At 42.2% G+C, this 23234-nt stretch overlaps 1 protein-coding gene across 1 annotated transcript in view; it reads right to left on the bottom strand.

Moving 5' to 3' along the window:
• ADCY1 (adenylate cyclase 1 (brain)) overlaps nucleotides 1-17492 on the bottom strand; it is a 127852-nt gene extending 110360 nt beyond the window's left edge. Inside the window, exons 1-3 of the mRNA XM_010577084.1 lie at nucleotides 17476-17492; nucleotides 16564-16720; nucleotides 13840-13989 (exon numbers count right to left, since the gene is read on the bottom strand). Coding sequence (XP_010575386.1) covers nucleotides 13840-13989; nucleotides 16564-16720; nucleotides 17476-17492 — 324 coding nt within the window. The remainder of the gene's footprint in view (nucleotides 1-13839; nucleotides 13990-16563; nucleotides 16721-17475) is intronic.
• Between the last annotated feature and the right edge of the window lie 5742 nt (nucleotides 17493-23234).

Here is a 23234-nt window from a genome sequence, read left to right as displayed (position 1 = left end):
AAAAAAAATTGTTTCCCATTGTTAATGGCCAAAAAGAACATTCTCAACCCTAACTGCAAGTACAAGCTCCTGTACTGCAATTCTCTGCATTGGACCTGGAGAAAAACTTTAGTCGTCTCACAGTTATTCAAGACTTGGCTAGACAAAGCCACGGTTGATCAGACCTGGTGTTGCTGGCAGTCCTGCTTTGAGGGGGTGGTTGGACTGGATGACCTCCAGAGGTCCCTCCTGACCCTTGTGTACCAAGGGGGACAACAGCACAGTGATCAGGAGTGGAGGGTGCCTGTGGCTTCCCGGGGAGGCCCGAAGCCATCCTGCCACCTTCCCACACACAAGTGTGGCTTCTGCAACAGCAGGGGAGCTCAGGGCTCAGCACCCTCTAGCAGTGGTGCGATTTCTCCTTCCTGAGAGGGGAAGCAGAAAGAGGCGAGCAGACCACAGAGGCTGCTGAAGCAACAGTTTCCATCATCCACACTCTCTGTTTTGCCCCAAAGCTCTCTTCAGCTTTCCCCAATTTGGAGGCTTCTCAGCACAACTCCCTCCCCCATCCCCATCCCTGGCCCAGACGGCTTCTCCCACTGGCTCCGCTTCTACGGGAGTCCCCAGTGCAGGTTCCTAATACGTGTCTTGTGCCTGTCTCCACATGAAGAAGCCTGTCCCCCTCCCATTTTGAAAATCATCGTCTTGCTTATTTTACTGCTTCTTCCAAACACTTATGACTTTCTCAAAGTCCCTTTGAAATTTTCACTTTGTTTTATAATCATTTCATGCAGCTCCCCAAGCAATACTATACAGTCCAATACCACATTCCATTCCTATTGTACGAAATGATTTATTTTGACATCTGTATGGGAAATGACTGTGATACATTTTCAAATTCCTTCACCAAGTTGTAAATCATTTATGAATCCACACTCCCTTCATCAGAAAAGAAGGCTGAAATGCAGAAAAATGTCTTAATGTTCTCAGCCAGCATCCTCTCCTCTTTCCCATTGCCTGCCGTGCAGTTGGATGACCCCTCACAACTTTCTACCCATAAACTGGATGCACTTGCTGTGCTTCTCCATGCTAAATTGTATTCCTGTCGATTATCATATAAGGTAAACAGAAAACCAAATGGAAATCTTATTTATAGTCAGTGCTGACTATTTTATCAAAGGAATCGGTTGTTGCCATTTTTTCTGAGATACGGAAGAGAAGCAACCAGAGGAACTGTAGCATTGCTTCCAAGCCACGGGCTCTCATGTTTCTCTGGTTCTTTGAAAGTCATTGCTCCTTGTCCTCTCACGCTACTGTATATGCACATCCACCGGAATTCACTCTGAGAATGGAGCCGCAGTCTGGACCTGCTGAAGGGCCCTGCAGAAGAACTTACTGATCTGCACGTCTTTCAGTCCCGTGAGAACAGGGCTGAAACAGATGCAACCCCGTCTCTTCCAGCCAGCTCCGCCGGGTCCCCCCTGCGCCTCGCCACTGGGTACCCTGGGCCCTGCGCCTGCCTCGGCAGAGCCCTCTGCCTCACGGAGCCTGCTCAGAACGGGACGCCGAGGTTCCCGAGCTCGTGCTGGGGAAAGCAGTGACTCTGGAGAGCACTCCGGATCCCGGTCCTTTCTCACGCTCCCTGGCACTGAACCATGTTATTCAGGATGGACTGCGTGGCCACGGTCCACTGCTTTTTGCATTTTCACAGGGACTTTAAAAAGAAAGAAAGAAAAAAGAAGCCTGCAACAAAACCAGGGTTGGCACCTTTGTTTCCTGGCTGATAAAATATGAATATTTTTGTTTGGTATAGTAACACTCCAACAATGATGACAAATGGGAAAAGGAGCTCACAAAAGAAAGGAGTATTTTGATCATCTACTCTGCAAGGTTTTTTACAATACATAACATGAAATCCAACCCACCAATTTTTGCAGTCTACCACAGATCTTCTTTTGTTATTGCTATACTGTACGGAAAGTGCCAATATATTTAAAAATAATTTTTTTCCTGGAGAAGACAAGCTTCAGACATGCATATAAAATATTAATACGACTGTTTCAAAGTCAACTCATCTATATAATTTTGAGATTCAGCTTCTACTTAGTCAGCAGGAACTCCAAAGTACATCCTAAATATTACCACCTGCTACCTAATTATACCTTGATAAGTTCACTCTTGCATAATTTTAAAAGCTACTGCTTAGTTTATAGTCTCTGTCATCCCTATATTACACCGCACAGCCATTTTAATTCCCTGTAAGGAAAACCAAAAAAATGAGAGAAAAAGGAAGCCTAGTGCAATGCATGGAAGAAAAACGTTGTGTAAAACTACTAGGATTCATTTACACTTCTTGTAAGCTGGAAAACAAAGACAGCAGATTTCATTAGCGGATTATTTTAAATTAACTATGCTATGCCTTTTCTTCCAACAAAGTACAAGAAAAAGCACTGTTAAAGATGGTGATTTTTTAAAAGCCACAAGGTGGCAATGTTTCAGAACGTTCCTGAGATTTCTTGAAAAATTGTATTTATCAGTAAGTCATTATTACAATCATAATCATAAAAGACCATTCATAAAACTGCCATCTAATGCACAGATTTTGAGTAGTAAGAGGATGGATAACAACGTACAGTTATGGTAGATGATCAAAATACTACATATGAACTGCAAGATGGATTCAGGATGAGTAGACCTGTATCAGACCAATCTGACACCTTTTTATGGTTAACTGATTGTTTTTGTTTAAATAAAGGAAAGGCAGGATATGTCATCAGCATGGTGTTCAATGAGGCACTGATAGGTTCCACATGGAACATTATTATTTACAATGGAGAAGGTAAGACTTCGTGAAAGAATTAGGGGAGGGTGAATTCTTGGCTAAAACAGAGAGAGCAATGGGCAGCATGGAGCAGGCGCAGAAGCGTCGGGCTGGAGAGCGGGCACAAAGAGACCATAAAACTGCTCGAAGGTACAAAGTTCACAGGACAGCACACAAGAAGTGGAATGATAAGAATGAGAAAACCCCAGCAGTACATTGTGCCTTTTAGGTACCATCCACAAACACACAGGACAGAGAAGGAGTTGGAAACCTCTGCATGTGAAAAAGCCTCAGATACCCACTGACCACTGAATGACTATGGAGTATTTGTGTGATGCTACCCGAAAAAGGCAAGTGTGATTCCAGAATGGACTGGAAGATTGCTAGTAGGATACCTTGAGATCAGCTCCACGAATCTTGTTCAAACAAGAACAAGAACAGAGAAAGGCTATGAGGATAAACAAGGAAACTAGGAAGTACAAAAACCATAGCCTGTTTTCCTGGTTGCCCTCCTATGTATTAAATCAGAATGCTCTAGAAATATACCAGTAAGGATTAATCTTCAGAAAGGCAAGCTAACAGCATTGACACCAGATATAAACTGGCAATGACTAAATGACTGTAGCATCAGCCTACCATTAATCTTTTTACTCTCACCCCGTATCTGCAGTACTCACTCTCTCTGAAACCTAACTGGCAAAATTCAATGTATCCACAAAACCATCACAGAAAACTTTACCGGAAAAAGAATACACTCATTTCAGCTAATGGAAATCTTCCTACTGGCAGCAAACTTGAGTGAGAAGCAGCTAAATTCACACAACCAACCAGTGACTTTATACTTAAGGCATCTTTATTTGCCTCACTATAGTGCAGGCAAGTAGCCATACAGATATAATCAGACCATTGTCTAAAGCAGATAACTTGAAACCCTACTTATGCTTGGCAAGGAAGAAGGCACAGTAGCATTTCTGGAGTATATTGTTAGGGACAGGTACTTCTCGACTCCATCAGTGATTCTCTCTTCAAAGTGACCCCTTCAACCTAGGTGTGGAACACCACATTGTTTGTCTCTTCTGCTCCCTGAAGGCAGAAACAGATAGAGGAAAACAAGACAAGGTGGGGAAAAAAACAGAGTAGTGGCAAAACTCTTTGCCTTTCTGCAATGAACGTGGGGAAGGAACAGAGAGGTCTGAAAACTTCCCTTGGGTGCAACCACCACTGACAGAATGATCAGCAATTATGGAAGCATACCCTCAAAACACACATTTGAATAAGCTCCAACTCAGTGCTCTTCTTTTGAGGAACTGGAGTTAAGAGGTAAAGCATATAGTCTCAACACAAACTGCTTATTTTAGTCTTGGTCACTGTTCTGTTCTGTTCAAAAGATACATGGGTCAGCAAAGACATGCTACTAACCGCAGAAACATTTAGAGAAGGTTAGCGGGTATGGGAAGATAGTAATATGGTATACTTGAACATATCTGCCAGGAAAACCAAGAAAAAGTCAAATGGGAGGTTTTGAAGTTTTTCCTAATTAAATGTTAGATTAACAAATGTCCTTGTTTCTATCAAGCTCCAGTGGAATTTTGATAAGTGGGTTCTTGAGGGTATATCAGTGAAGATGAGACTTTCTTTGGCACAGAACAGCCACTGAACATACCATTCTATATCTTCCTATGTGGAAATAAAATGTTTTGCCCATTCTCTTGCAGAGTCAGGAAGGCCAGGTTTCATCTTTCAGTGAAATGATCCCCTTATAGTAGCACTGACAGTATGCATATGTGTTGAGTATATATATTAAAACCAAAAAGACACACTTAAAGCACAAGTTCCAAAAATTTAATTTCTTTGTAAAAAGGCTTTTCTGGTTCAAATAAAGAGGGGCCTTAAAAATGTTCAGAAAGAGTACCAATCATCTGCCCATGTCGTGATCGGGGGAGCATAGACATGCTAATGCAACTCCTAGGCAGGCCTGCAGCTGAGACACATGAGCCCAGGTTCGCTAGAGGCTGAAGTGTCGCACAGAGCGACGTGTTCCACCGTGAACAGGACTGGGACAACAATCCTGTCATTGTATCTCTTGCTCTTCTTTTCTTCTGAAGACGCTAGGAAAAAGGTATTGCAAGCAGCATCAGCTTCACCGATGCTACCCCCTTCCAGGGTAAATGGAAGAGCAGTCAGGGCTTCACTGGCTTACCCCTGCTGTACTAAGTTTCCTCTCCACTGACGGGTTCAGCTCTTTCCAGTCCACAGCCACGCTGGTTTGTTCCACCAGTGTAACACTGAATACTCGCGCCAGGCACGGATGTATCCTCAGGAACTGAAAGTCACAGAGCTCAACCTTCAGCAAGGCAGATGCATCCCCCCTGCTCTTCTGCCCTCAGAAACTCTCCAGTCCCCAGCTAGTGGGATTTTTCTCAAAGAACATGCTACGTGTTACAGCTCGAGATGGTACCGGGACTGTGGCACATTCTTCTTTTCCTCTGCCCAGTGAGATACGACATCGTCCTTCACCACACTCCTCCAAAGCCCCGATCTCTCCACCAGCTCCCCACAGACACGTGGCACACTTGCTGTGGTCTGCTCTGGCACCTTGCCGAGAAATGGGGCCGGCGCAGGGCAGCAAGGGCAGAAGGGCCGCAGGCATTTCCAAGACTCCTTCCTCGCTGCTGGAGCAGACAGTCTGCAGCTGAGGGTCCGGAGCGGGGGAAGAATCAGAGGAATATTAAGGACACGCTGCTGCACTAGCACCGGTGCTTCACAACATTGCTACTGTCTGACACAGCATACATTTAGAGCTGCAGCAGCCGCTGGATATCAGTACATGCCCTTATTACAGATTTTTGCCGGTGGTGGAACAAGCAAGAACTCTTCAGTAAAGATAAACTTCTTGATTGCTAGTGATAGAAACTGAGCTCTGTAGTGGGTGTAAGCAGACTAAGGATTTTAAGAAAACAGGAACCTGAAGTCAAAAGCAGTAATTTTAGAGCCTAAGAAAGACATGCTAAGTGGTAAGCAGTTAGCAGTTCCTTTTTCGAAAACCACAGATGCCTTTAGTATAGCAATACGAAAGCAAATCACAGTGCAAAACAGGAAAACGTAGTAGATGCCATAATCTCCAGAGATGAAGATATAACACTTTGCTTTGAAAAACCTAGAATTTTTCTAATCTAGATTAGAAAAAACTAAAAGCCTTTGTCCTTTGCTACTTGTCCTCATTTTGTCTTCACAGAGCAGGGAAATGAGCCTAACCCATCAGCACAAAATCTCCTCGCCTTCCAAAGAGGGAAAACAAGGACCAACCATGAACATGCTACAGAAGCAATGAGTATATTCACTCATTTAAAATAACAAGTGTGACTCGGATTTAGTTCATTATTACCTTGTCAAACTGGAAATTCCTTATCAAATGTTCCTGAAGGGAAGCTAACTCCAAATTAAATCAGTTTATATTGAAGAGGTAATGGGGAACAGAAACTTTGGAAAGAATTTAAATTACGTGACAGACAGAAGTTCACTCTAGAATGGCAAACCTGAAAAAAAAATTTACCTTCGAATGGTTTTTTTTGGCCAGCTAATGGGATGTGGTCTAGCTCTCTTCCTTCACAGAAAGTCGACCAAAAGGAACCGGCAACGCGTCTATGAGAGTCTGTGTGGGCAAACAGCGTGTACTGACTGTCACACACTGGGATGAAAGCAAAGTGCCCAGCTCAGTATCCTGCTCATGAAGATAATCTGTGCTTAAGCAGTAACATAGCAACTCAGGAACCATTTGGCAAACTGCACATGTGGCTGGGCCAGCTGCTGTACTGTGAAGCACCTATGTGGCAGAGCTGCTGGTCTACGGTGGAACCGCTTTGTGTTTGAAGAGTGGCACAGGAAAAGTTGTGTCAAGCTTGTGTTAAAGCATTAGCTAGCTTTTTGTTAGAGTTAAGACACTTCCAGAAGTGAAAACAATTCTGTGGACAACAATAAGAATACACGTAAGAGAACTTTCCTAATGACATTTTAAAGTTCCCTATGAATTCCTACTGCTGAGGGAGGAACATCAGGAATCACTCCTGAGGTTGCGTTACTTTATAGAGTGACATCCTACTAAAATACATAGAAACATTGCCTGAGTCACAGCACTGCTGTCATGGATATTGCTGGGACTTTAGAAATCAGCCCTAAGAAATTGCTTTTGAAGTATCTGTCTTACTATTTAACTTAAGGATCTGATGCACTGTAGCCAGTGTTCTTCTCTATGATAATTTGCTTTAGCAACTGTTATCCATGATGTTACCTATTGAAAACTGTATGGTAGTGTATTTTTAATCATCTAATGACAGGTTTGTGTGCTCTTGTTTGTACTTCCTCCTCCATTCTCTCTAATGGAAAATACACAGAGCAAGTTGGAAAAATAAACTGAAAAATTCACAGAGTCGACCACCAGCATATTTACTTGACAGTTTTTTGAAGCAGAACATATTCGTAACTACCCAATATTTATTTCAAAACTCCTAACAGCCAAAGTATCAACAGGTTTCAAAATGATACAACTATACTTTTTAACTTATCTATTTATGTTTGTCTACTCTACTCAATGCAAGCCAGCATCCATTACAACATGTAAGACCTTAATGTAGGTGGCATATGTCATACACACATCTATGAGAAAAAACAAACTGCAACAAACAGCAGTCCAAGACATCCCCCTGTTAGTTTGAGTATGAGTGACTACATAGACTTATACTAAAAAGCAAATTTCATGTGCCCTATTTTCTTCTTTAGAAATCTGTTCAGTTGCCACAGTTCATGCCTTGTGTCAAAAAATGAAATGGCTGATAACCAATTTAATTGACATACTTACTAACATCAGGAAGGTTTCAAGGGGTGAAATAAAGTTAAACCAAATTGTTGTAGTACTGACCTGGCCTGCTGTTGTAGGTGTGGCTTTCTAAAGGCTCTTATCGATTTTTCTATAATACCATATGTTACATTTTGCAAATTAAAGGCATGTGGGTAGAGTAATACAATTACAACGCAATTAAAATACATGTACTTTGTCTGATTTACAACTGTATGTTTTTTCTTGTGTCTTACTGAGTTTCGGCATTTCGACATTTCAAGTCCAGTGCAAGGCACGTCTCTCTCTTATCATGCAGCTGTCTGGCCCTAAGCTTAGGTGTCCCCTGTAACCCCTTCCAGGAAAAAACCTCATCTGATCTCCAGCAAGCTGTTCAGGATAGAAGGGATGAACTCCCCTTGTATGTGTCTATTACTGCTAAGGATTACTGCCTATAGGTTAAAAGGTTAGATGACAGGCCTCACTTTTAGTTGCCCAAAGTTAGGTAAGAAGAATGCCAATGGTATGCCAAAACAACGCAGCTGCTGGCACTAACCGTATTCAGATGAGAAGTTTATTCTGCATAAAAAGAGGTGCAATAGAACTTTAAAATGAGAACACATTTCTTTGTTTACTATACCCTGCCTTGCAAGGGGTAACAAGCAGTTCCTAATGGCTGCGGGTCGAAGCTGAAGGTTTGCATTTAACCCAGGTAGCTCCCAGATTTATTATTTGCTATATGAACGATAGACAGGTGCATGACTAGTGAAGGACTGGGGACTAACATACGCTAGTCGGTGGAAAGCTTCTGGGCAATTATTGCTGTGTGGGAGAGAGAAACGTGCCTCCGCAACTCCTTTTACCTGAGAAAGGTGGAAGATGGACCAGGGGTGCCACATAGCAGGATAAAGGTAACCAACAGTTCATCGCAGCTCTGTGTAAGGATCTCAGCAGCCAAAGGTGGCAAACGAAGCGGAGAGCAGGAGAAGTCCCCATCTCTGCTGCTGCTGCTATTTGGCTAAGAGGCAGAGCTGGCCAGCCTGCACGAGTGGGCATGAAGCCCAGCAGTTCAAACCGAGAGCCTGAAATTTTAACACTCCTTTTCTCTTTTCCCTCATCCTAGAACAGAACAAATAGATTTTTGAAGGTGGACCTTCCTGTGTAAGGCTGCAGTTCGCTGACACAATACATTCAATTTTAAGCCTCCTTGTAACAGAATACAGCGCTAATGTGGTACAGGCTCACCCTGGCAGCTAAAATTAGTTAGTCCACCTACACTTTTCAAAGATTCTACTGGCTAGCTTTTCCAGAGGATCAGGCACCATCTCTCGCCCTGCAGTTTGTGTAAAATCAGGACCACCTCCCTGTTGCACACTAGATAATTTGACAAGAACATGTTTTTGTGCCCACGCATGATCCAGATGAAATTTTTGCTGCAGGGCGATTTGCTGATGCACAGAGCCAGTATGACTGATTATGGAAACAGGGCCTGTGTTTTAATGATAAATTTCATATTTTCTTCTGCACTGCAATGAAAATAGATGCAGGATTCTGGGAATAAAAAGTATGGGAAACATAAGGAGAACCTGATTATGCATTGATAAGCATGCTGTCAGGCACCCTAGATATTACTTCTGCCTGAGGCTGTGCAAATAACTAATTCTTCAGTTTGGTTGCTGAATTGGAATTAAAAAAAACCAGCAACCTGTTACCCACTACCAGCATGAAGTCCAACACGGTTTGCTTTATTCAAACATAATGTTGTATTTTTTCCCCTTTTTTCATAGATGCTTGAAACTAAACATAATGGACAAAACCACTGGAGGGTTGCTGTGGGTGTCATCCTTTTACCCAAAGGTACAGGAGGTAGTACACATACCCAAAACGTGTAATATCTGATTAAATTGTTTTGAAGGGTGACCTGAACACAGCAGGGAATTTGAACCCAAAATGCCCTAAGCAGCAGTTCAAAGTATCCTGCACCGAGACTCGCAGTATCTTTTGCTGACACAATTTCATTTTCCATGAATAGTTATTAATCAAATCTCTGACTCGGTGATGTCCCAGTTACAATACTATACATGTTAAGGATACTGCCCTAAAATACAGCAGACACTTGGAATGCATACACATATACATGCATTCCATTTGTATGCACAATTCAGCATTGCATAAAGAGAATTTAGGTAGCTTCATATGATCTGGTGAACATGTACGGAAGCACTGCAGAGCAACACTGGGGTGCTAGTCTGTCTCCTGGAACCAGCATTACTGCAGTAGCATGGTGTTGTACTAGCAAAGGGAAAAACCCTACCTCTCAGCAAAACTAATTAGACTACCTGGAGTGCCATGCTTCTGGCCCTGAAGCTAACCAGAGCGGGCTGTCTCAGCCCAGTGCTTCCTAACTCCTTGTAGTTTTTAGTGCTTCCTTCAGCTTCTTACGTCAAAGCCTGTAATAAACTTAAATTTCCTGCATTGTAGTGAGGTACATAACTATTTCATGAAAGATGGGTGCCACCACTAAATAAATTTATCCAGTCCCAATGGTTTGACAGACTAAATGTGAATTCATTAATAGTTTTTAAGATAGCCAATCCCCCATACTGGAGACTTTGCTATTCTCCAGTTGTTTTCCCACCATCACGTTCTAATTGTGAGCAAGTACAAAAGTAACATTTAGGAGGGAAGGAAAGATCTAAACAAGTTGCTTGAAAGATGGTCTTTATTTTGCAAACATATTTGCATGTACTTATGCAATTAAAAACCAGTGAAGATATCTAAGCTGTTTTTGTGGGCTTTGGAGGTTTGCATGAAGTCAAACATTTCTCCATCTTTCCTCATATGAAAACAACAGGCAGTTTTCACATCAGCCTGTGCTGCAACAAGTGCATTTCACTGATGGAAATTATACGCTTTATCTCTGAATCCAATGCATGAATTTGCATTAAAATATTCCAGGGCAGGGGGGGAGGGGGATGTGAGTGAGATTCTTTACAAAGTTGGCAAGATTGGGGTAGGAAATAGCTTCCATACATCAGGAGACTAAACAGGCTACAATTCTTCAGCTTGGAAACAGAGATGAGCAGGGTAATGAGAGAGGTCTAGTGTTGTGAGTGGCACGGAAAAGGTTACTGTAGAATGATTACTCACAATTTATCACAAAACAAGAGCTGGAGAACACCCAATCAAGTCATCAGACAAGTCTATGACAAATAAAAGGAAGTTCTCGTTTCAGAGTGCATAATTAGACTGAAATTCACCATCACAAAACTGTGGGGAGGACAAAACTATACACATGCTGAAAGCGAGACGAGAAAAATGGAAAATGGGAGCCTACAGGCCTCTGAACAGAGTGGTCCCGTTGCACTTCAAATTAAGATGACCCCGGAATTACAGTGGTACCACTTCCTTGGAGCACAGCACCACTCCGGGAGCTGCCACATTGGGAATTAATACACGGTGAGCCACAACTTCCTTACTGGTTTCCCCTCTGAATCAGACAGCAAGCAGCCTGAACCAGCAGCAGATCACTTCTTTCTCTGCGCGGAATGCCTGCCCCATTCCAATCCCTGCTTGCTCACTTGGGAAGGGCTGAAGCCCTGCCGGGAGGCTGCCCTCAGGATCCGTAGGGACGTCTAACGCTGGAGTCCTCCAGGGAGCAAGCAGGGTGCCAAAGCCTTGCTTGCTGGATGCGCAAAGGGTGATCTGGAATGAACAAAGTGGACACAGAGGGATGGTGCAGTGGGAGTAAAGGGAGCGCTCAGGTGCTCTGACTGAGCAGGAACAGAACAAGTGCAGTTGCAGGGAACGGGACCCACCTCACAATATTTATTCTTAACTGCTTGCTCTGCAGAGGATGGTCTTGTTGCTGACACTTACAGATAATGAGAGAAGCAGCTTATCCCAAGGGAATGATTATAATTATTCGCTCATGGTCTAAAACTTGGCCTTCACTTCTGGTGTTACTCTGGAATTGCAGTCTAACGTTCAGCAATGTAACAAATGGATGATGCCACCATGGAGGCCAGTTATTTGTTGTGACCACAGATAACAGGGTGAACATTAAATTGAATTTTAAAATAAAGAGAGTCCATCTGCTCCCCTTCTCCTCAGCAACACTTCCAAAGCCTACTTGCAAACTCCTGTGTGATGACTCCAAAAATGCTACAACATGGTATCTTTGCTCTTGCTCATAAAAATAGATTTATCAAAATTATCATGTGGCACTATTACTACAACCGCATCCTACATGAGGAGGACCACTGTAAGTAGGACACAGAGGAAGAAATCTCACTTACAGTTTCAGCTGTGGTATCTGTCTCACACAGTCAACACTTTAACTCCAGAAGGCAGCGTATGTTCAAAAGCCAAGAGCATGTTCTTTCCTCTCCCATTAGAGACTTGCACAGAAATACCAGGGAAAGGTTTTAGCATTTTGGATTACAATTCTCAATGTAAAAGGGCTACGGTATCTAGGTCAGAGCATTTGAATGAGACAAGAAAGTCTGATGAAAAAATTCAGTCCTTTTTAACATGTAATGTTGGTACTTCAGAGAACAAAATACAGGAATGATCACAAAAATTGAACTAGGTCAGCAACATCTTTTTTCCTCTCAAAGACTCTTGAGTGTTGCCAGCTGGAAACTTGGGCTACGTTATGCTACAGCAACTGCAGAATAATTTTGTAGCCTGTAATCATGTCTTAACTCTCACCCTGGTTTTAGAGGTATTCTAATGTACTATGACAGCAGCCACAGAACGTATTTTGGTGGTATTTTTGACAGCTAATTAGCATATTTCACTACTGTATTGAGTTTTACACTGTGTTGCATAAAGTTCATTTCACAAGCTTAGGAGAAAAGTGTATTCTCTTCACTGACCTGTATGCTGCACTGGGAAAACATTTGCAGGATTCTCTAGGTATACTATTAACAGTAATGGTACTTATGTGTTTTGGTTTTTCTTTCTCATGTTTCTATATGCATGGATAAAATATAAAATAAGACAGATTGCTAATGTGCTAACTAAAGAAACACAAAAATCAATATTATTTTCATGTTGGATCCCAGAAGCAGGTTTTCAAAGGCACAAATCTCAGGGTTGCCTAAATCCCATGGAAATTCACTTATGACACATTTATGCCTTTGAAAATTTGCAGCTTTAGATTACAAAAGACCAGAATCAAACCTAAAGGCTTTGATCCTAATACCATTTTTACACAGCCAGCAAAGATATGCAGTTGTTCAAAGAAGACATCTACTTATTACAGAGTGTGTTCAGATCATAAAAATGCATTCACTCAATTCATAACAGAAAGTACTTAAGGACCCGCATTATTTCATGCATAGGAATAAACTCGCTAGAGAAATTGCAAGTGAAAGGAAGTACAAGTGTGGGAGGTACACAAGCTTTGAGGACCCTGATATCTTGTATAGCAAGGTTTGAATACCACTTAAGGGCTTTATTAGCATAAGTTACCATCATTTCACAGAGGTCAATGGAGTTATATCTATGTATGCCATCGTGGCCCTCTATTATCACCTAGAAAGAAAGAAAAATCTAGCCCAAACCTTACAGATGAACAGATCTTAGTAGGTTTAAGATTCAGACCTGTGAGTAACAACAGCAAGCTCCACAATATAGCATTTTTTCTCATTGTTTCCAAATCTACTTGGAAGATTGATTGATAAAATTGTGTGAAATAAACCATCAAACTGCTAAGGTGGCTTTTGAGAAAAGGAACAGATTGTTATCACAGTTATTCATGTCTATCAGTGCAGTCCCTTGAACCCAAAATGTTGACTTTTGTTAATAGGTGTCATGAATGCAAACAGGTTCTAGCACACACAGCCAGAAGAGAAGTATTTACAGAATATCTAACACCCACCCCAAAACATCCATGCAGAAAAAAACCCAGGATCTTAGATTGGAATACTATGTTAGCTTTGCCTCAGCCCTAAAATACATCCCCTCTGGTCCTGGAGCTGACAGTAGCTGTGGGGTCAGCTGCACCTTCTGAGGAGCGAAGAGTGTGATGCACTGGGGAGGAAGAGCTGCAGCAGGCAGGGGGAGGCAGCTCCCTCCCTTCACCATGGAAATGCACACACGCCCTATCATGCACTTGGCAGTAATGTCCTGACCTGTGGTTCACGTAACTACAGTCATCTCAGAAGAAACAGAGAAAAAGAAATAAGGCTTAAAAACTGACCTGTTTTTCATTTTCATCCTCCAGCCTCAGCCTGTCCTCAATGCAGTTCCTGGCCTGAAGGAATGCCTTCCTCTGAGCCCTTTCAGTCAAAATCCTCACAAAGACCCCATACAAATTTACACTGACAAAAAGGATTGCATTGGCCACAAGCTGTAAGAAAGAAAGAAAAATAAATGAATATTTTAAAATACAGATTTTTATTTTACATTTCTACTTGGCAAAATTTTTTAAAAAAAGGCAAAAAAAAAGCACTGTCTTTAAAAATTCTGCTTCACTAGCCATGTCAATGATACCCCTTCCCACAACCCAAATGCAGTGAAACAATTATAGCAGCTACCACAAGTCTGGGCAAGCAATATTGCATAACACAGAACTTCACATCTGCTGAAGTTAATTTCTTTTACAATGATCTGTAAGCTTATGACTTTCATTCAGCATTGGTTCTTTCATCAGCCCATTGGCAGATCTGTCCATCTAATAAGAACAGTATCTTCAGCATTTGTTCAATTGCAAGATGCCTGGAACACTGAAATTATTTTTCAATGCCTTCATAAAGTAAGAATATTATTGTCCCTTTTTTATAGTCGAGAAGCAAGGAAGTGACAAAATCTGTGACTAAATCAAAACGTGTGGCTGGGTACCCCAAGCTTTGATATTGTGCAGTTTGCACTTGGAAAATCTGCTTCTCTTCCCATATCTATACTGTTAGCAACCATACTGTATTTTTTGAGAAATCATCCAAAATATTGTTGATGCTATCCTGCAGCAGACTTCTCAGAAGGTGCTGAGTGCTTTCAAATGATGGCCCTTGGCACAAAACAAGCACCACTGCAATGCTATAAGCAGGGACAATTAATTACTTTGGAATTACTTCTGTGAACAGTGCTTTAATGAAGAACAGAAAAATGACCCAATTGCCCTTCTGGGTTTTTTTAATGTTTTTACAGTGTGTGATAAAGTTAGTTAACTAACCTAAATAACTCAACAGTGGTTTGCACACAACCTCCTTATTTAAGACAATCCTGTCCAAGTTTCTCACTGCATCTCTGATGTCTGAAACATGTCTTCAGATGGGAAATTCTGCAATGCAATGCATTGCTTGTTTAGAAAGGAGGCAGTAAGGCCTGTTTACCCAGTATCTTTTCAGTCTCATTCTCTGTATTTACTCTAGTTACTACCACAGCGTGATGATAAGGATTCACAGGACTCACAAATTCCAAAAAGTCAGAAATCAGCTCGCACATAAATTGGACAAGACTGGGTGTAGTAAGAGCCAAGAAAGACATTACAGCAAGTAACACAATTAATGTTAAATTCCTATGCACCTAAAATAGTTCATCAAGACTACATAACTGACATTTGTTTCTTAATTCAAGGTATACATTTCAAGCTAGTACATGTCTACTGTTGCATGATCTGCTGGAGTAAATTGAAGAGACCACTCCCCTTGTTTGCACCGTGTAGTAAGTCCAGCTGTGCCAACAACACAATTTTTAAGAAAAATAAAACCACTGATATAATCATAGAGGATGCTTACTGACTAACGGGCCTAGGGTTGAAGGCTTGAATTCAGCCAATATGGTAAGCAAAGATCCAAAATGACATCCAGAAACTCCCTGCTGATTTTGGAGAGCCTTTGGAAAATGTTTCACCCTACAAAAATAAGAAGGAAGTTTCTGATGTGATTAACTAATGGCAGTATACATCTCCAACCCCTGTGATCTCAGTATAGTGGGGAGAATTGAAAGCTTCATTCTGGGTGGGTTCTCCAGACTTTCACAGATTCACAAATCCTCTTTTACCTTCATACCTGGTTGTAATTAGTTAACAAGACGTCAACAACAACTTCTCTGCAAACATTCTCACCAGTGCAAAATCAGAAAAAATACCCTGTGACAATAAAGGGAGCTGTACCTAGCCTTAGTGTTTTCTTTCTCCTCAGATACCCAAAAAGAAACAGTTATTTCACAAGATCTAACACCAGTGAAGAATGGTGTTACAGCTTCCTCCTGAGAACTGCAAAATGCGGGTTCCAGTGTCATTAGTCAGATGAATTTCAACCTAAGAATCTCATATACCAGTTACTTACATGTCACTTCTCAGAGATGGTAATACAGATGGTAAAACTTCGAAGATGAAAAGCAGTACACGAGCATATTATTTCATGATACAGGCTGAGCATAAACAGTCTGCAATTCCTATCCTGCTTTATTTTGCTTCATCAGAGAGAACTGCTTGAGGTTTATCAATTTTCAGCACAAGTTAAAGCCTACTAAAATGAAATTAATGTAGGAATTCCAGTAGAATCCTATTTTTAGACATGAATGTGGCCACACTCACCTTATAGCTGCATTTTATCGTGCTGAAGTGTAGTGACAGCAGTGTATTTTAAAGCTAATTCTGAGAAGTGCAAAGGAATAAAAATAGAAAGGATTTGTAAAGGCCGTATTCGAAGTTAGCAGAGAGAGCCCACAGAATAAACAGTCAAGACAGTTACAGCCAGCGCAACTGCTTGACCCTGTCCATATACAAAACAGCTGTTAATAATACAGGGTGAAAAACGAATACTGTCGTTATGCACTGATATCAGAGTGGCCCAAGACATGAATAATTACTTCTAGAGAGAATAAAAAACCCCATCAACTCAGTTTCTGGTCTTCAACTGGAAGCAGTAAAAGACCATCTATTGTAACAATCTGCCAGCTGTTCTGGGACTATCATTACGATTTCACTCAAGCAACGGTGATCACCTGGACTGGGGGTAACCAGTAGGTGGGTTCCTGCAATCATGCAGCCACTTTCAGACTCAGCAGGGTAAGTCATTTTCCGACATGCTTTGAACAGTTTAAGATAAAACAGAGGCTTAGCTGTCAGCTCTGGCCTGCAGGGAATCAGGAAAGTGATAAAGCAAGTAAAAGATTCATGGATTTCAAAATGTGAGAAAAGAAAGTAGGGCAGCTTGTCTCCTGAGGTAAGAGTTCCTTTCCTCCACAACCCGCTTTCTGCTTAATTACTATTTTTTCCCCAACTGCAAGCTACATACTTCTGTCTCTCTCTAGGTTTCTCAAATGCATGCCATTTCCTGGTCCCTTACATTTTAATATGTAAATATGTACCTCTATATGTACACACTTACATACATATGTAACTTACACACTTTATGTGCTGTAACTCCAGGAAAGATTGAGAGACTTGCTGTTAAAACTAAGGATCTTTGAAGAGGTACTGAGGCATGCAGAACTGCTGAAATATCAAGGTATTTAATTTTAAATCATTACGACATTACTCACTATAGTACTGCATGGTAGCAAAAAGAGCGCTTTTCAGGTTTCACCATCACCTTTTATTTACAGAACTACCAAAGAAACAATTTACTTAATGCAACACAAAGTGACTCAAAGACATTTTTATGCTGCAACCTCTTTCAAACAATGTTATCCTCTCATTTCATAATGAGATTACAGGTCAGCCAAAATAAAAAAAAGGGCAATCAGGGTCATGAAAGCCTTTTTAATTTTTTTTTTTATTGTTGTCACTGAATCTTGTATTGTGCATTCTGCATATCTGCTGCACTTCAATACCAACATCCTGAGCTTTAAGCTTCTCTGCTCCTTAGGAGGGTACATGTTCTCTCACTGGATGAACTCCGGCATGGTTCCTTGTGGGGGCTCTAGGGAGCCTTCCCGAAGGCAGACTTCCAACACAGACAGCTAGTTCTTGTGGGCTGCCTAGTCGCTGAAGAGGGACTGGCAGCTCCAGCAGGTATTTCAACGAAATTTCTGTCTCCTGTTTTTATCTCCATTGACTTTCTTGGGTCTTAAGTTCGTTTTGGTAGGCCACTCAAACTGCGCAATACAGCAACACCCATCAAGGAGTGAGCAAATAATTCTGGAGGTAAGAAGCATGTTAACATGCACATATGTACACGGGGCTTGAGGAGTTCAATTAAAGATCTCCCTTTTTTTCCCCCAGAAGCATCTCCCACTTCTTGAGTGACCCTTGGGATTAGTTGAGAGACTCTTGAAGAGTCTCTCAAAACTTTTATCTCTAGTGCAGATAGGATTTATTCTCCACTTCTTTTTCCTTCAAAGCAAGGATCCTCGTGTATGCATTCATGCATGCACTTGCTCTCTCTCAAACAAATGGTGAAAAATTCTTTGACGTGTTGTTATTTGCCTTTTGAGAGGACTCTGCTTACTCAGCAGACTAATTTTGCTATCAGGTAAACAGTTGCATAGCAGATGGTACAAACCTGAGGCTGGTTTTCATTGTGCAGTAGCTTTCTGTTTCTCACAAAATTGCCTCATAGAAAAATGTGGCTATTTCACAAAGGTGTAGATGACTTCTGGATCACTCAAAGACTTTTTTACAAAATGGCATTCATGTGGATGGATATTGAACTACCCAAATAAAGTACACTAAATGAGAAATATAAATTACCAGGGAAGAAAACTTCAGGAGACTCCCTCAGAATGTCATTGTGCTTTCTAAAAGCTGGGCTTGTGGTGTGAATGGGACTGAGAAGGGATTTCATTAGTTACCACTCTCAGGATTATAATTTAGTGGTTAATATCAATATTCCATTTATTCTCAGCAGCATGAGTTCTCACAATATCCCAGGAAGCAGAGCAGAATACATAGGAAATGTGGCTAGCATTTCCAGGTGAAGGTTGAAATCTGCAGAAAAGACAAGACCAATGTGGTTCCTGTATGTCTTAACCCTCAGCTACCTGATAAGATAAGAGGTATGGAGGGCCTGAATTCTACTTCCAGTTTTCTGTTCATTGAATGTACTGCAAGTAATTTCTATGCCACTATTGTTGTTCCTATTATGCTGACAATGTAACATTTACTCATTCTGTCAAAATACTTTGAGATATGGCAATGAAATGCATTATTGTAAAATACAAATGTCTATTGTGAGGCATGCCTCTAAGGAAAGAGTCATGAACAGCTCACCAAAATGAGTCAGTGCTTCCACCATTAAAACTGTTAAGAGCAAGGCAAGACTGTGCTGTTTATGAAAACTGTTGATACCACGAACAAGACCTTTTACAAGTTTAAACAAAAATAGTTTCTTTTTGCTGCTGTGGAAAATGTTACCATTAGAGCAGTGCTTTATTTACAGAACAAGACTGCATAAAAGAGAATGAACAATTACGTCTTGATCCTGACATGCTTATTTTGAGTTTAGTAATTCACTTAATCAACTCACTTTGCAACCTTTTGAGAACACTTAATTACTACATCTATTCCATTTGCTGAAGTAGTGTAAACACAGGAGCAGAGAACTTCTCCTTAGTTACTGACTGTGTCCCAAAAAGCACACCCTCCTACCAGAGAAGGCAGCCAAACAAATTTTCTCCAGATTAAATAAAAGTATTCCCATTTCGAATAAACATCCCTCTCATTTTTGTTAGTTTTTGTCCTAAATGGTTTATGCCACATACTAAGAAAATATTGTTCTGCTGTGCTATTCTGCATGGTTTCCGTCTTCATTCGTGCCCCTCCTGAATCTACAGCATAGTCTAAGAGGGGATTAGTAACTAGTTATTTCAGTGGTAATGTGTAGAATGAAAGCAAATGTCACTCTTCAGGAAAAGACAGTAGCACTGAGGTGTCTATAACCATACAAGTGAAGACAGATTTTAGGCTATCTAGAATGCTATGTCCATTAACCACAGCCATTTTTTTTTGAAGTGTACATGCACAATGTGTCTCTCCCTCTGTATACATGTTTGACCAAAGTACAAGACACAATTTATAACCACTGTTTAAAATACATGTCATGGTTTAAGCCCAGCCAGCAGCTAAGCACCACGTAACCACTTGCTCGCTCCTTCCCCACTCCTCTAGTGGGATGGGGAGAGAATAGGAAGAGTAAAAGTGAGAAAACTCATGGGTTGAGATAAGGACAGTTTAATACGACAACACACCAAGAGAAGAAATAATAATAACAATAATACTAAAAAGAGAATATATAAAGTAAATGATGCACAATACAATTGCTCACCTCCTAGAACCCAATGCTCAGCCCACCCCCAAGCCACGATCCCCCCTCCCTGGGCCACCTCCCCCAGTTATATACTGAGCATGATGTCATATGGTAACGAATATCCCCTTGGCCAGTTCAGGTCAGCTGTCCTGGCTGTGTCCCCTCACAGCTTCTTGTGAAAATTAACTCTATCCCAACCGAACCCAGGACATTATCCACACCTTATTCTATACCATCTGTGTCATGCCCAGATCCTACACTTTCCAATTAATCACCACCACTTTCCCTATCTTTGACATAGGTATATATACACACACAGAGATATATATGTACACATACCTATACACACACACAGATACCATTCCCTTAGTCTATGGGCCATCCCTCTAACATGTTCGTTGAGTTCATTTAATCCATGACTTTGGCGCTCCATCTGTCATAACAGTCCTTCAGGGTAGGAGAGATTGTGTGTGGTGTTGGACTGTTGCATGCTGCCTCCAGAGCTCATGGCTGGTGTGTTTGGTGCAGCCCATGTCCACGGTGTGTGTGCTGAAGATGTCGATTTGGAGGAAGTTGCTGGGTGCCAGCTGCTGAAGCCAGTTCAAGTTCCATCACCGCTGCACTTTGCCTGATTTTCATGAAAGTCCATCCTTCGTTGATTTGGGTGATTCTTACTGTAATACCACTGATATGGCATATAGTAACTGTAGTAGTGATGACATACAGTGGCAGGGTTACTTAGCAATTAACATCATACAATTTAATTCACTGGCTATTCTCACCCAAAATCAAATCCCCTTGAGGCACACATTGAACTTCCCCATCTTTCCGCATCACCCACCAAATGCACGCAGGTCCTTCAGCAAAAGCAATCCCGTGGGTGGGTTTGCCTTTGCCCGAGGCAGGAGTAACCCAGACTGTCTTCCCTAACATATTCTTCATGTGCACTACGGGGACTTTATCCCCTTCTACAGTACATGGAAGTTTTGACTGGGCAGGGCCAGCTCGATTAACCCATCCTCTAGTGTTGAACTAACCAGGTGGCTTTTGCTAAATGTGTATCCCAATGTTTGAAGGTCCCACCCCCCATTGCTCTCAGTGTAGTTTTCAGCAGTCCATTCTATCGTTCAATTTTCCCAGAGGCTGGTGCATGATAGGGGATATGATACACCCACTCAATGCCGTGCTCTTTGGCCCAGGTGTCTATGAGGTTGTTTCGGAAATGAGTCCCATTGTCTGACTCAATTCTTTCTGGGGTGCCATGTCGCCACAAGACCTGCTTCTCAAGGCCCAGGATAGTGTTCCGGGCAGTGGCACGGGATGTGTTTCCAGCCATCTGGTGGTTGTTTCCACCATTGTAAGCACATAGCGCTTGCCTTGGCGAGTTTGTGGGTGTGTGATATAGTCAATCTGCCAGGCTTCCCCAAATTTATATTTCAGCCATCGCCCTCCATACCACAGGGGCTTTAACCGCTTGGCTTGCTTAATTGCAGCACATGTTTCACATTCATGGATAACCTGCGCGATAGTGTCCATGGTCAAGTCCACCCCTCAATCTCGAGCCCATCTATATGTTGCATCTCTTCCCTGATGGCCTGAAGTATCATGGGCCCATCGAGCCATAAATAGCTCACCCTTATGTTGCCAGTCCAGGTCCACCTGAGACACTTCAATCTTGGCAGCCTGATCCACCTGTTCGTTGTTTCGATGTTCTTCAGTGGCCCGACCCTTGGGTACATGAGCATATACATGATGTACTTTTACAACCAGCTTCTTTAGCTGGGCAGCAATATCTTGCCACAATGGGGCAGCCCAGATGGGTTTACTTCTGCGCTGCCAGTTGCTCTGCTTCCATTGCTGTAACCACCCCCATAGGGCATTTGCCACCATCCACGAGTCAGTATGAAGATAGAGCACTGGCCACTTTTCTCAATCAGCAATATCTAAAGCCAGCTGGATGGCTTTCACTTCTGCAAAGTAGCTCAATTCACCCTCTCTTTCAACAGCTTCTGTGACTTATATAGGACTCCATACAGCAGCCTTCCACCTCTGATGTTGTCCCACAGTGTGACAAGACCCATCAGTGAACAGGGCATATTGCTTCTCATTTTCTGACAGTCTATTATACAGTGGGCCCCTTCAGCACGTCACCTCCTCCTCTAGGGATACTCTGAAATCTTTGCCTTCTGGCCAGTCCCTGATCACTTCCAAAATTCCTGGGCGATTGGGGTTTCGTATGTGAGCTCGTGTGATCAGTGCAACCCCCTTATTCCACATGGCATCAGTTGTGTGATGTGTAGAGGAGACCCTCCCTTTGAACATCCAGCCCAGCACCAGCAGTTGGGGTGCTAAGAGAAGCTGTGTTTCAATACCAACCACTTACAAGGCAGCTCAAACTCCTTCATATGCTGCCAATATCTCTTTCAGTTGGAGTATAGCGAACCTTGGATCCTCTGCATCCCTGACCCCAAAACCCCAGGGGTCGGCCTCAGGTCTCCCCAGGTGCTTTCTGCCAGAGGGTCCAAGTAGGGCCATTCTCTCCAGCTCTGGTGTAGATATCTTGTCCTGCCCGTACTGGTCCAAGGGCTACTGCATGAACAATCTCCCGCTTAATTTGGTCAAAGGCTTGTCATTGTCAGGGCCCCATTTAAAATCATTCTTCTTCTGGGTCACTTGACAGAGAGGGCTTACAATTAGACTGTAATTTGGAATATGCATCCTTCAAAACCCCCAGTGCCTAAGAAAGCTTGTGTTTCCTTTTTTGCTAGTCAGTGGAGACATAGCTGCTATTTAGTTGATCACATCCATTGGGAACTGACGATGCCCGTCTTGCCTTTTTATTCATAAAAATTGGATTTCTTGTACAGGTCCCTTGACCTTACTTTGTTCTATGGCAAAACTGGCCTTCAGAAGGATTTGAACTATTTTCTCCCCTTTCTCAAAAACTTCTGCTGTGTTGCCCCATATGATAATGTCATCAATGTACTGCAGGTGTTCCAGACCTTCACCCTGTTCCAGTGCAGCCTGGATCAGTCCATGGCAAATGGTGGAGTTGTGTTTCCACCCCTGGGGCAGTCTATTCCAAGTGTACTGGACACCCCTCCAAATGAAAGCAAAGTGTGGCTGGCACTCTGCTGCCAGAGGGACTGAGAAAAACGCATTTAGCAATATCAGTTGTGGTGTGCCACTCGGCTGCCTTTGACTCCAATTCATACTGAAGTTCTGGCATGGCTGGCACAGCAGCACTCAGTGGTGGCATGACTTCATTCAGGCCACGACAGTCAACTGTTAGTCTCTGCTCTCCATTAGATTTTCACACTGGCCATATGGGACTATTAAAAGGTGAGTGAGGTTTGCTGATCAGCCCTTGCATCTTCAGTCAATGAATCAGCACATGGAT

Source organism: Haliaeetus leucocephalus, unplaced genomic scaffold, assembly GCF_000737465.1.
Source record: "Haliaeetus leucocephalus isolate CR32 unplaced genomic scaffold, Haliaeetus_leucocephalus-4.0 Scaffold41, whole genome shotgun sequence".
NCBI lineage: Eukaryota > Metazoa > Chordata > Aves > Accipitriformes > Accipitridae > Haliaeetus > Haliaeetus leucocephalus.
This window is presented reverse-complemented; position numbering and strand designations above follow the sequence as displayed.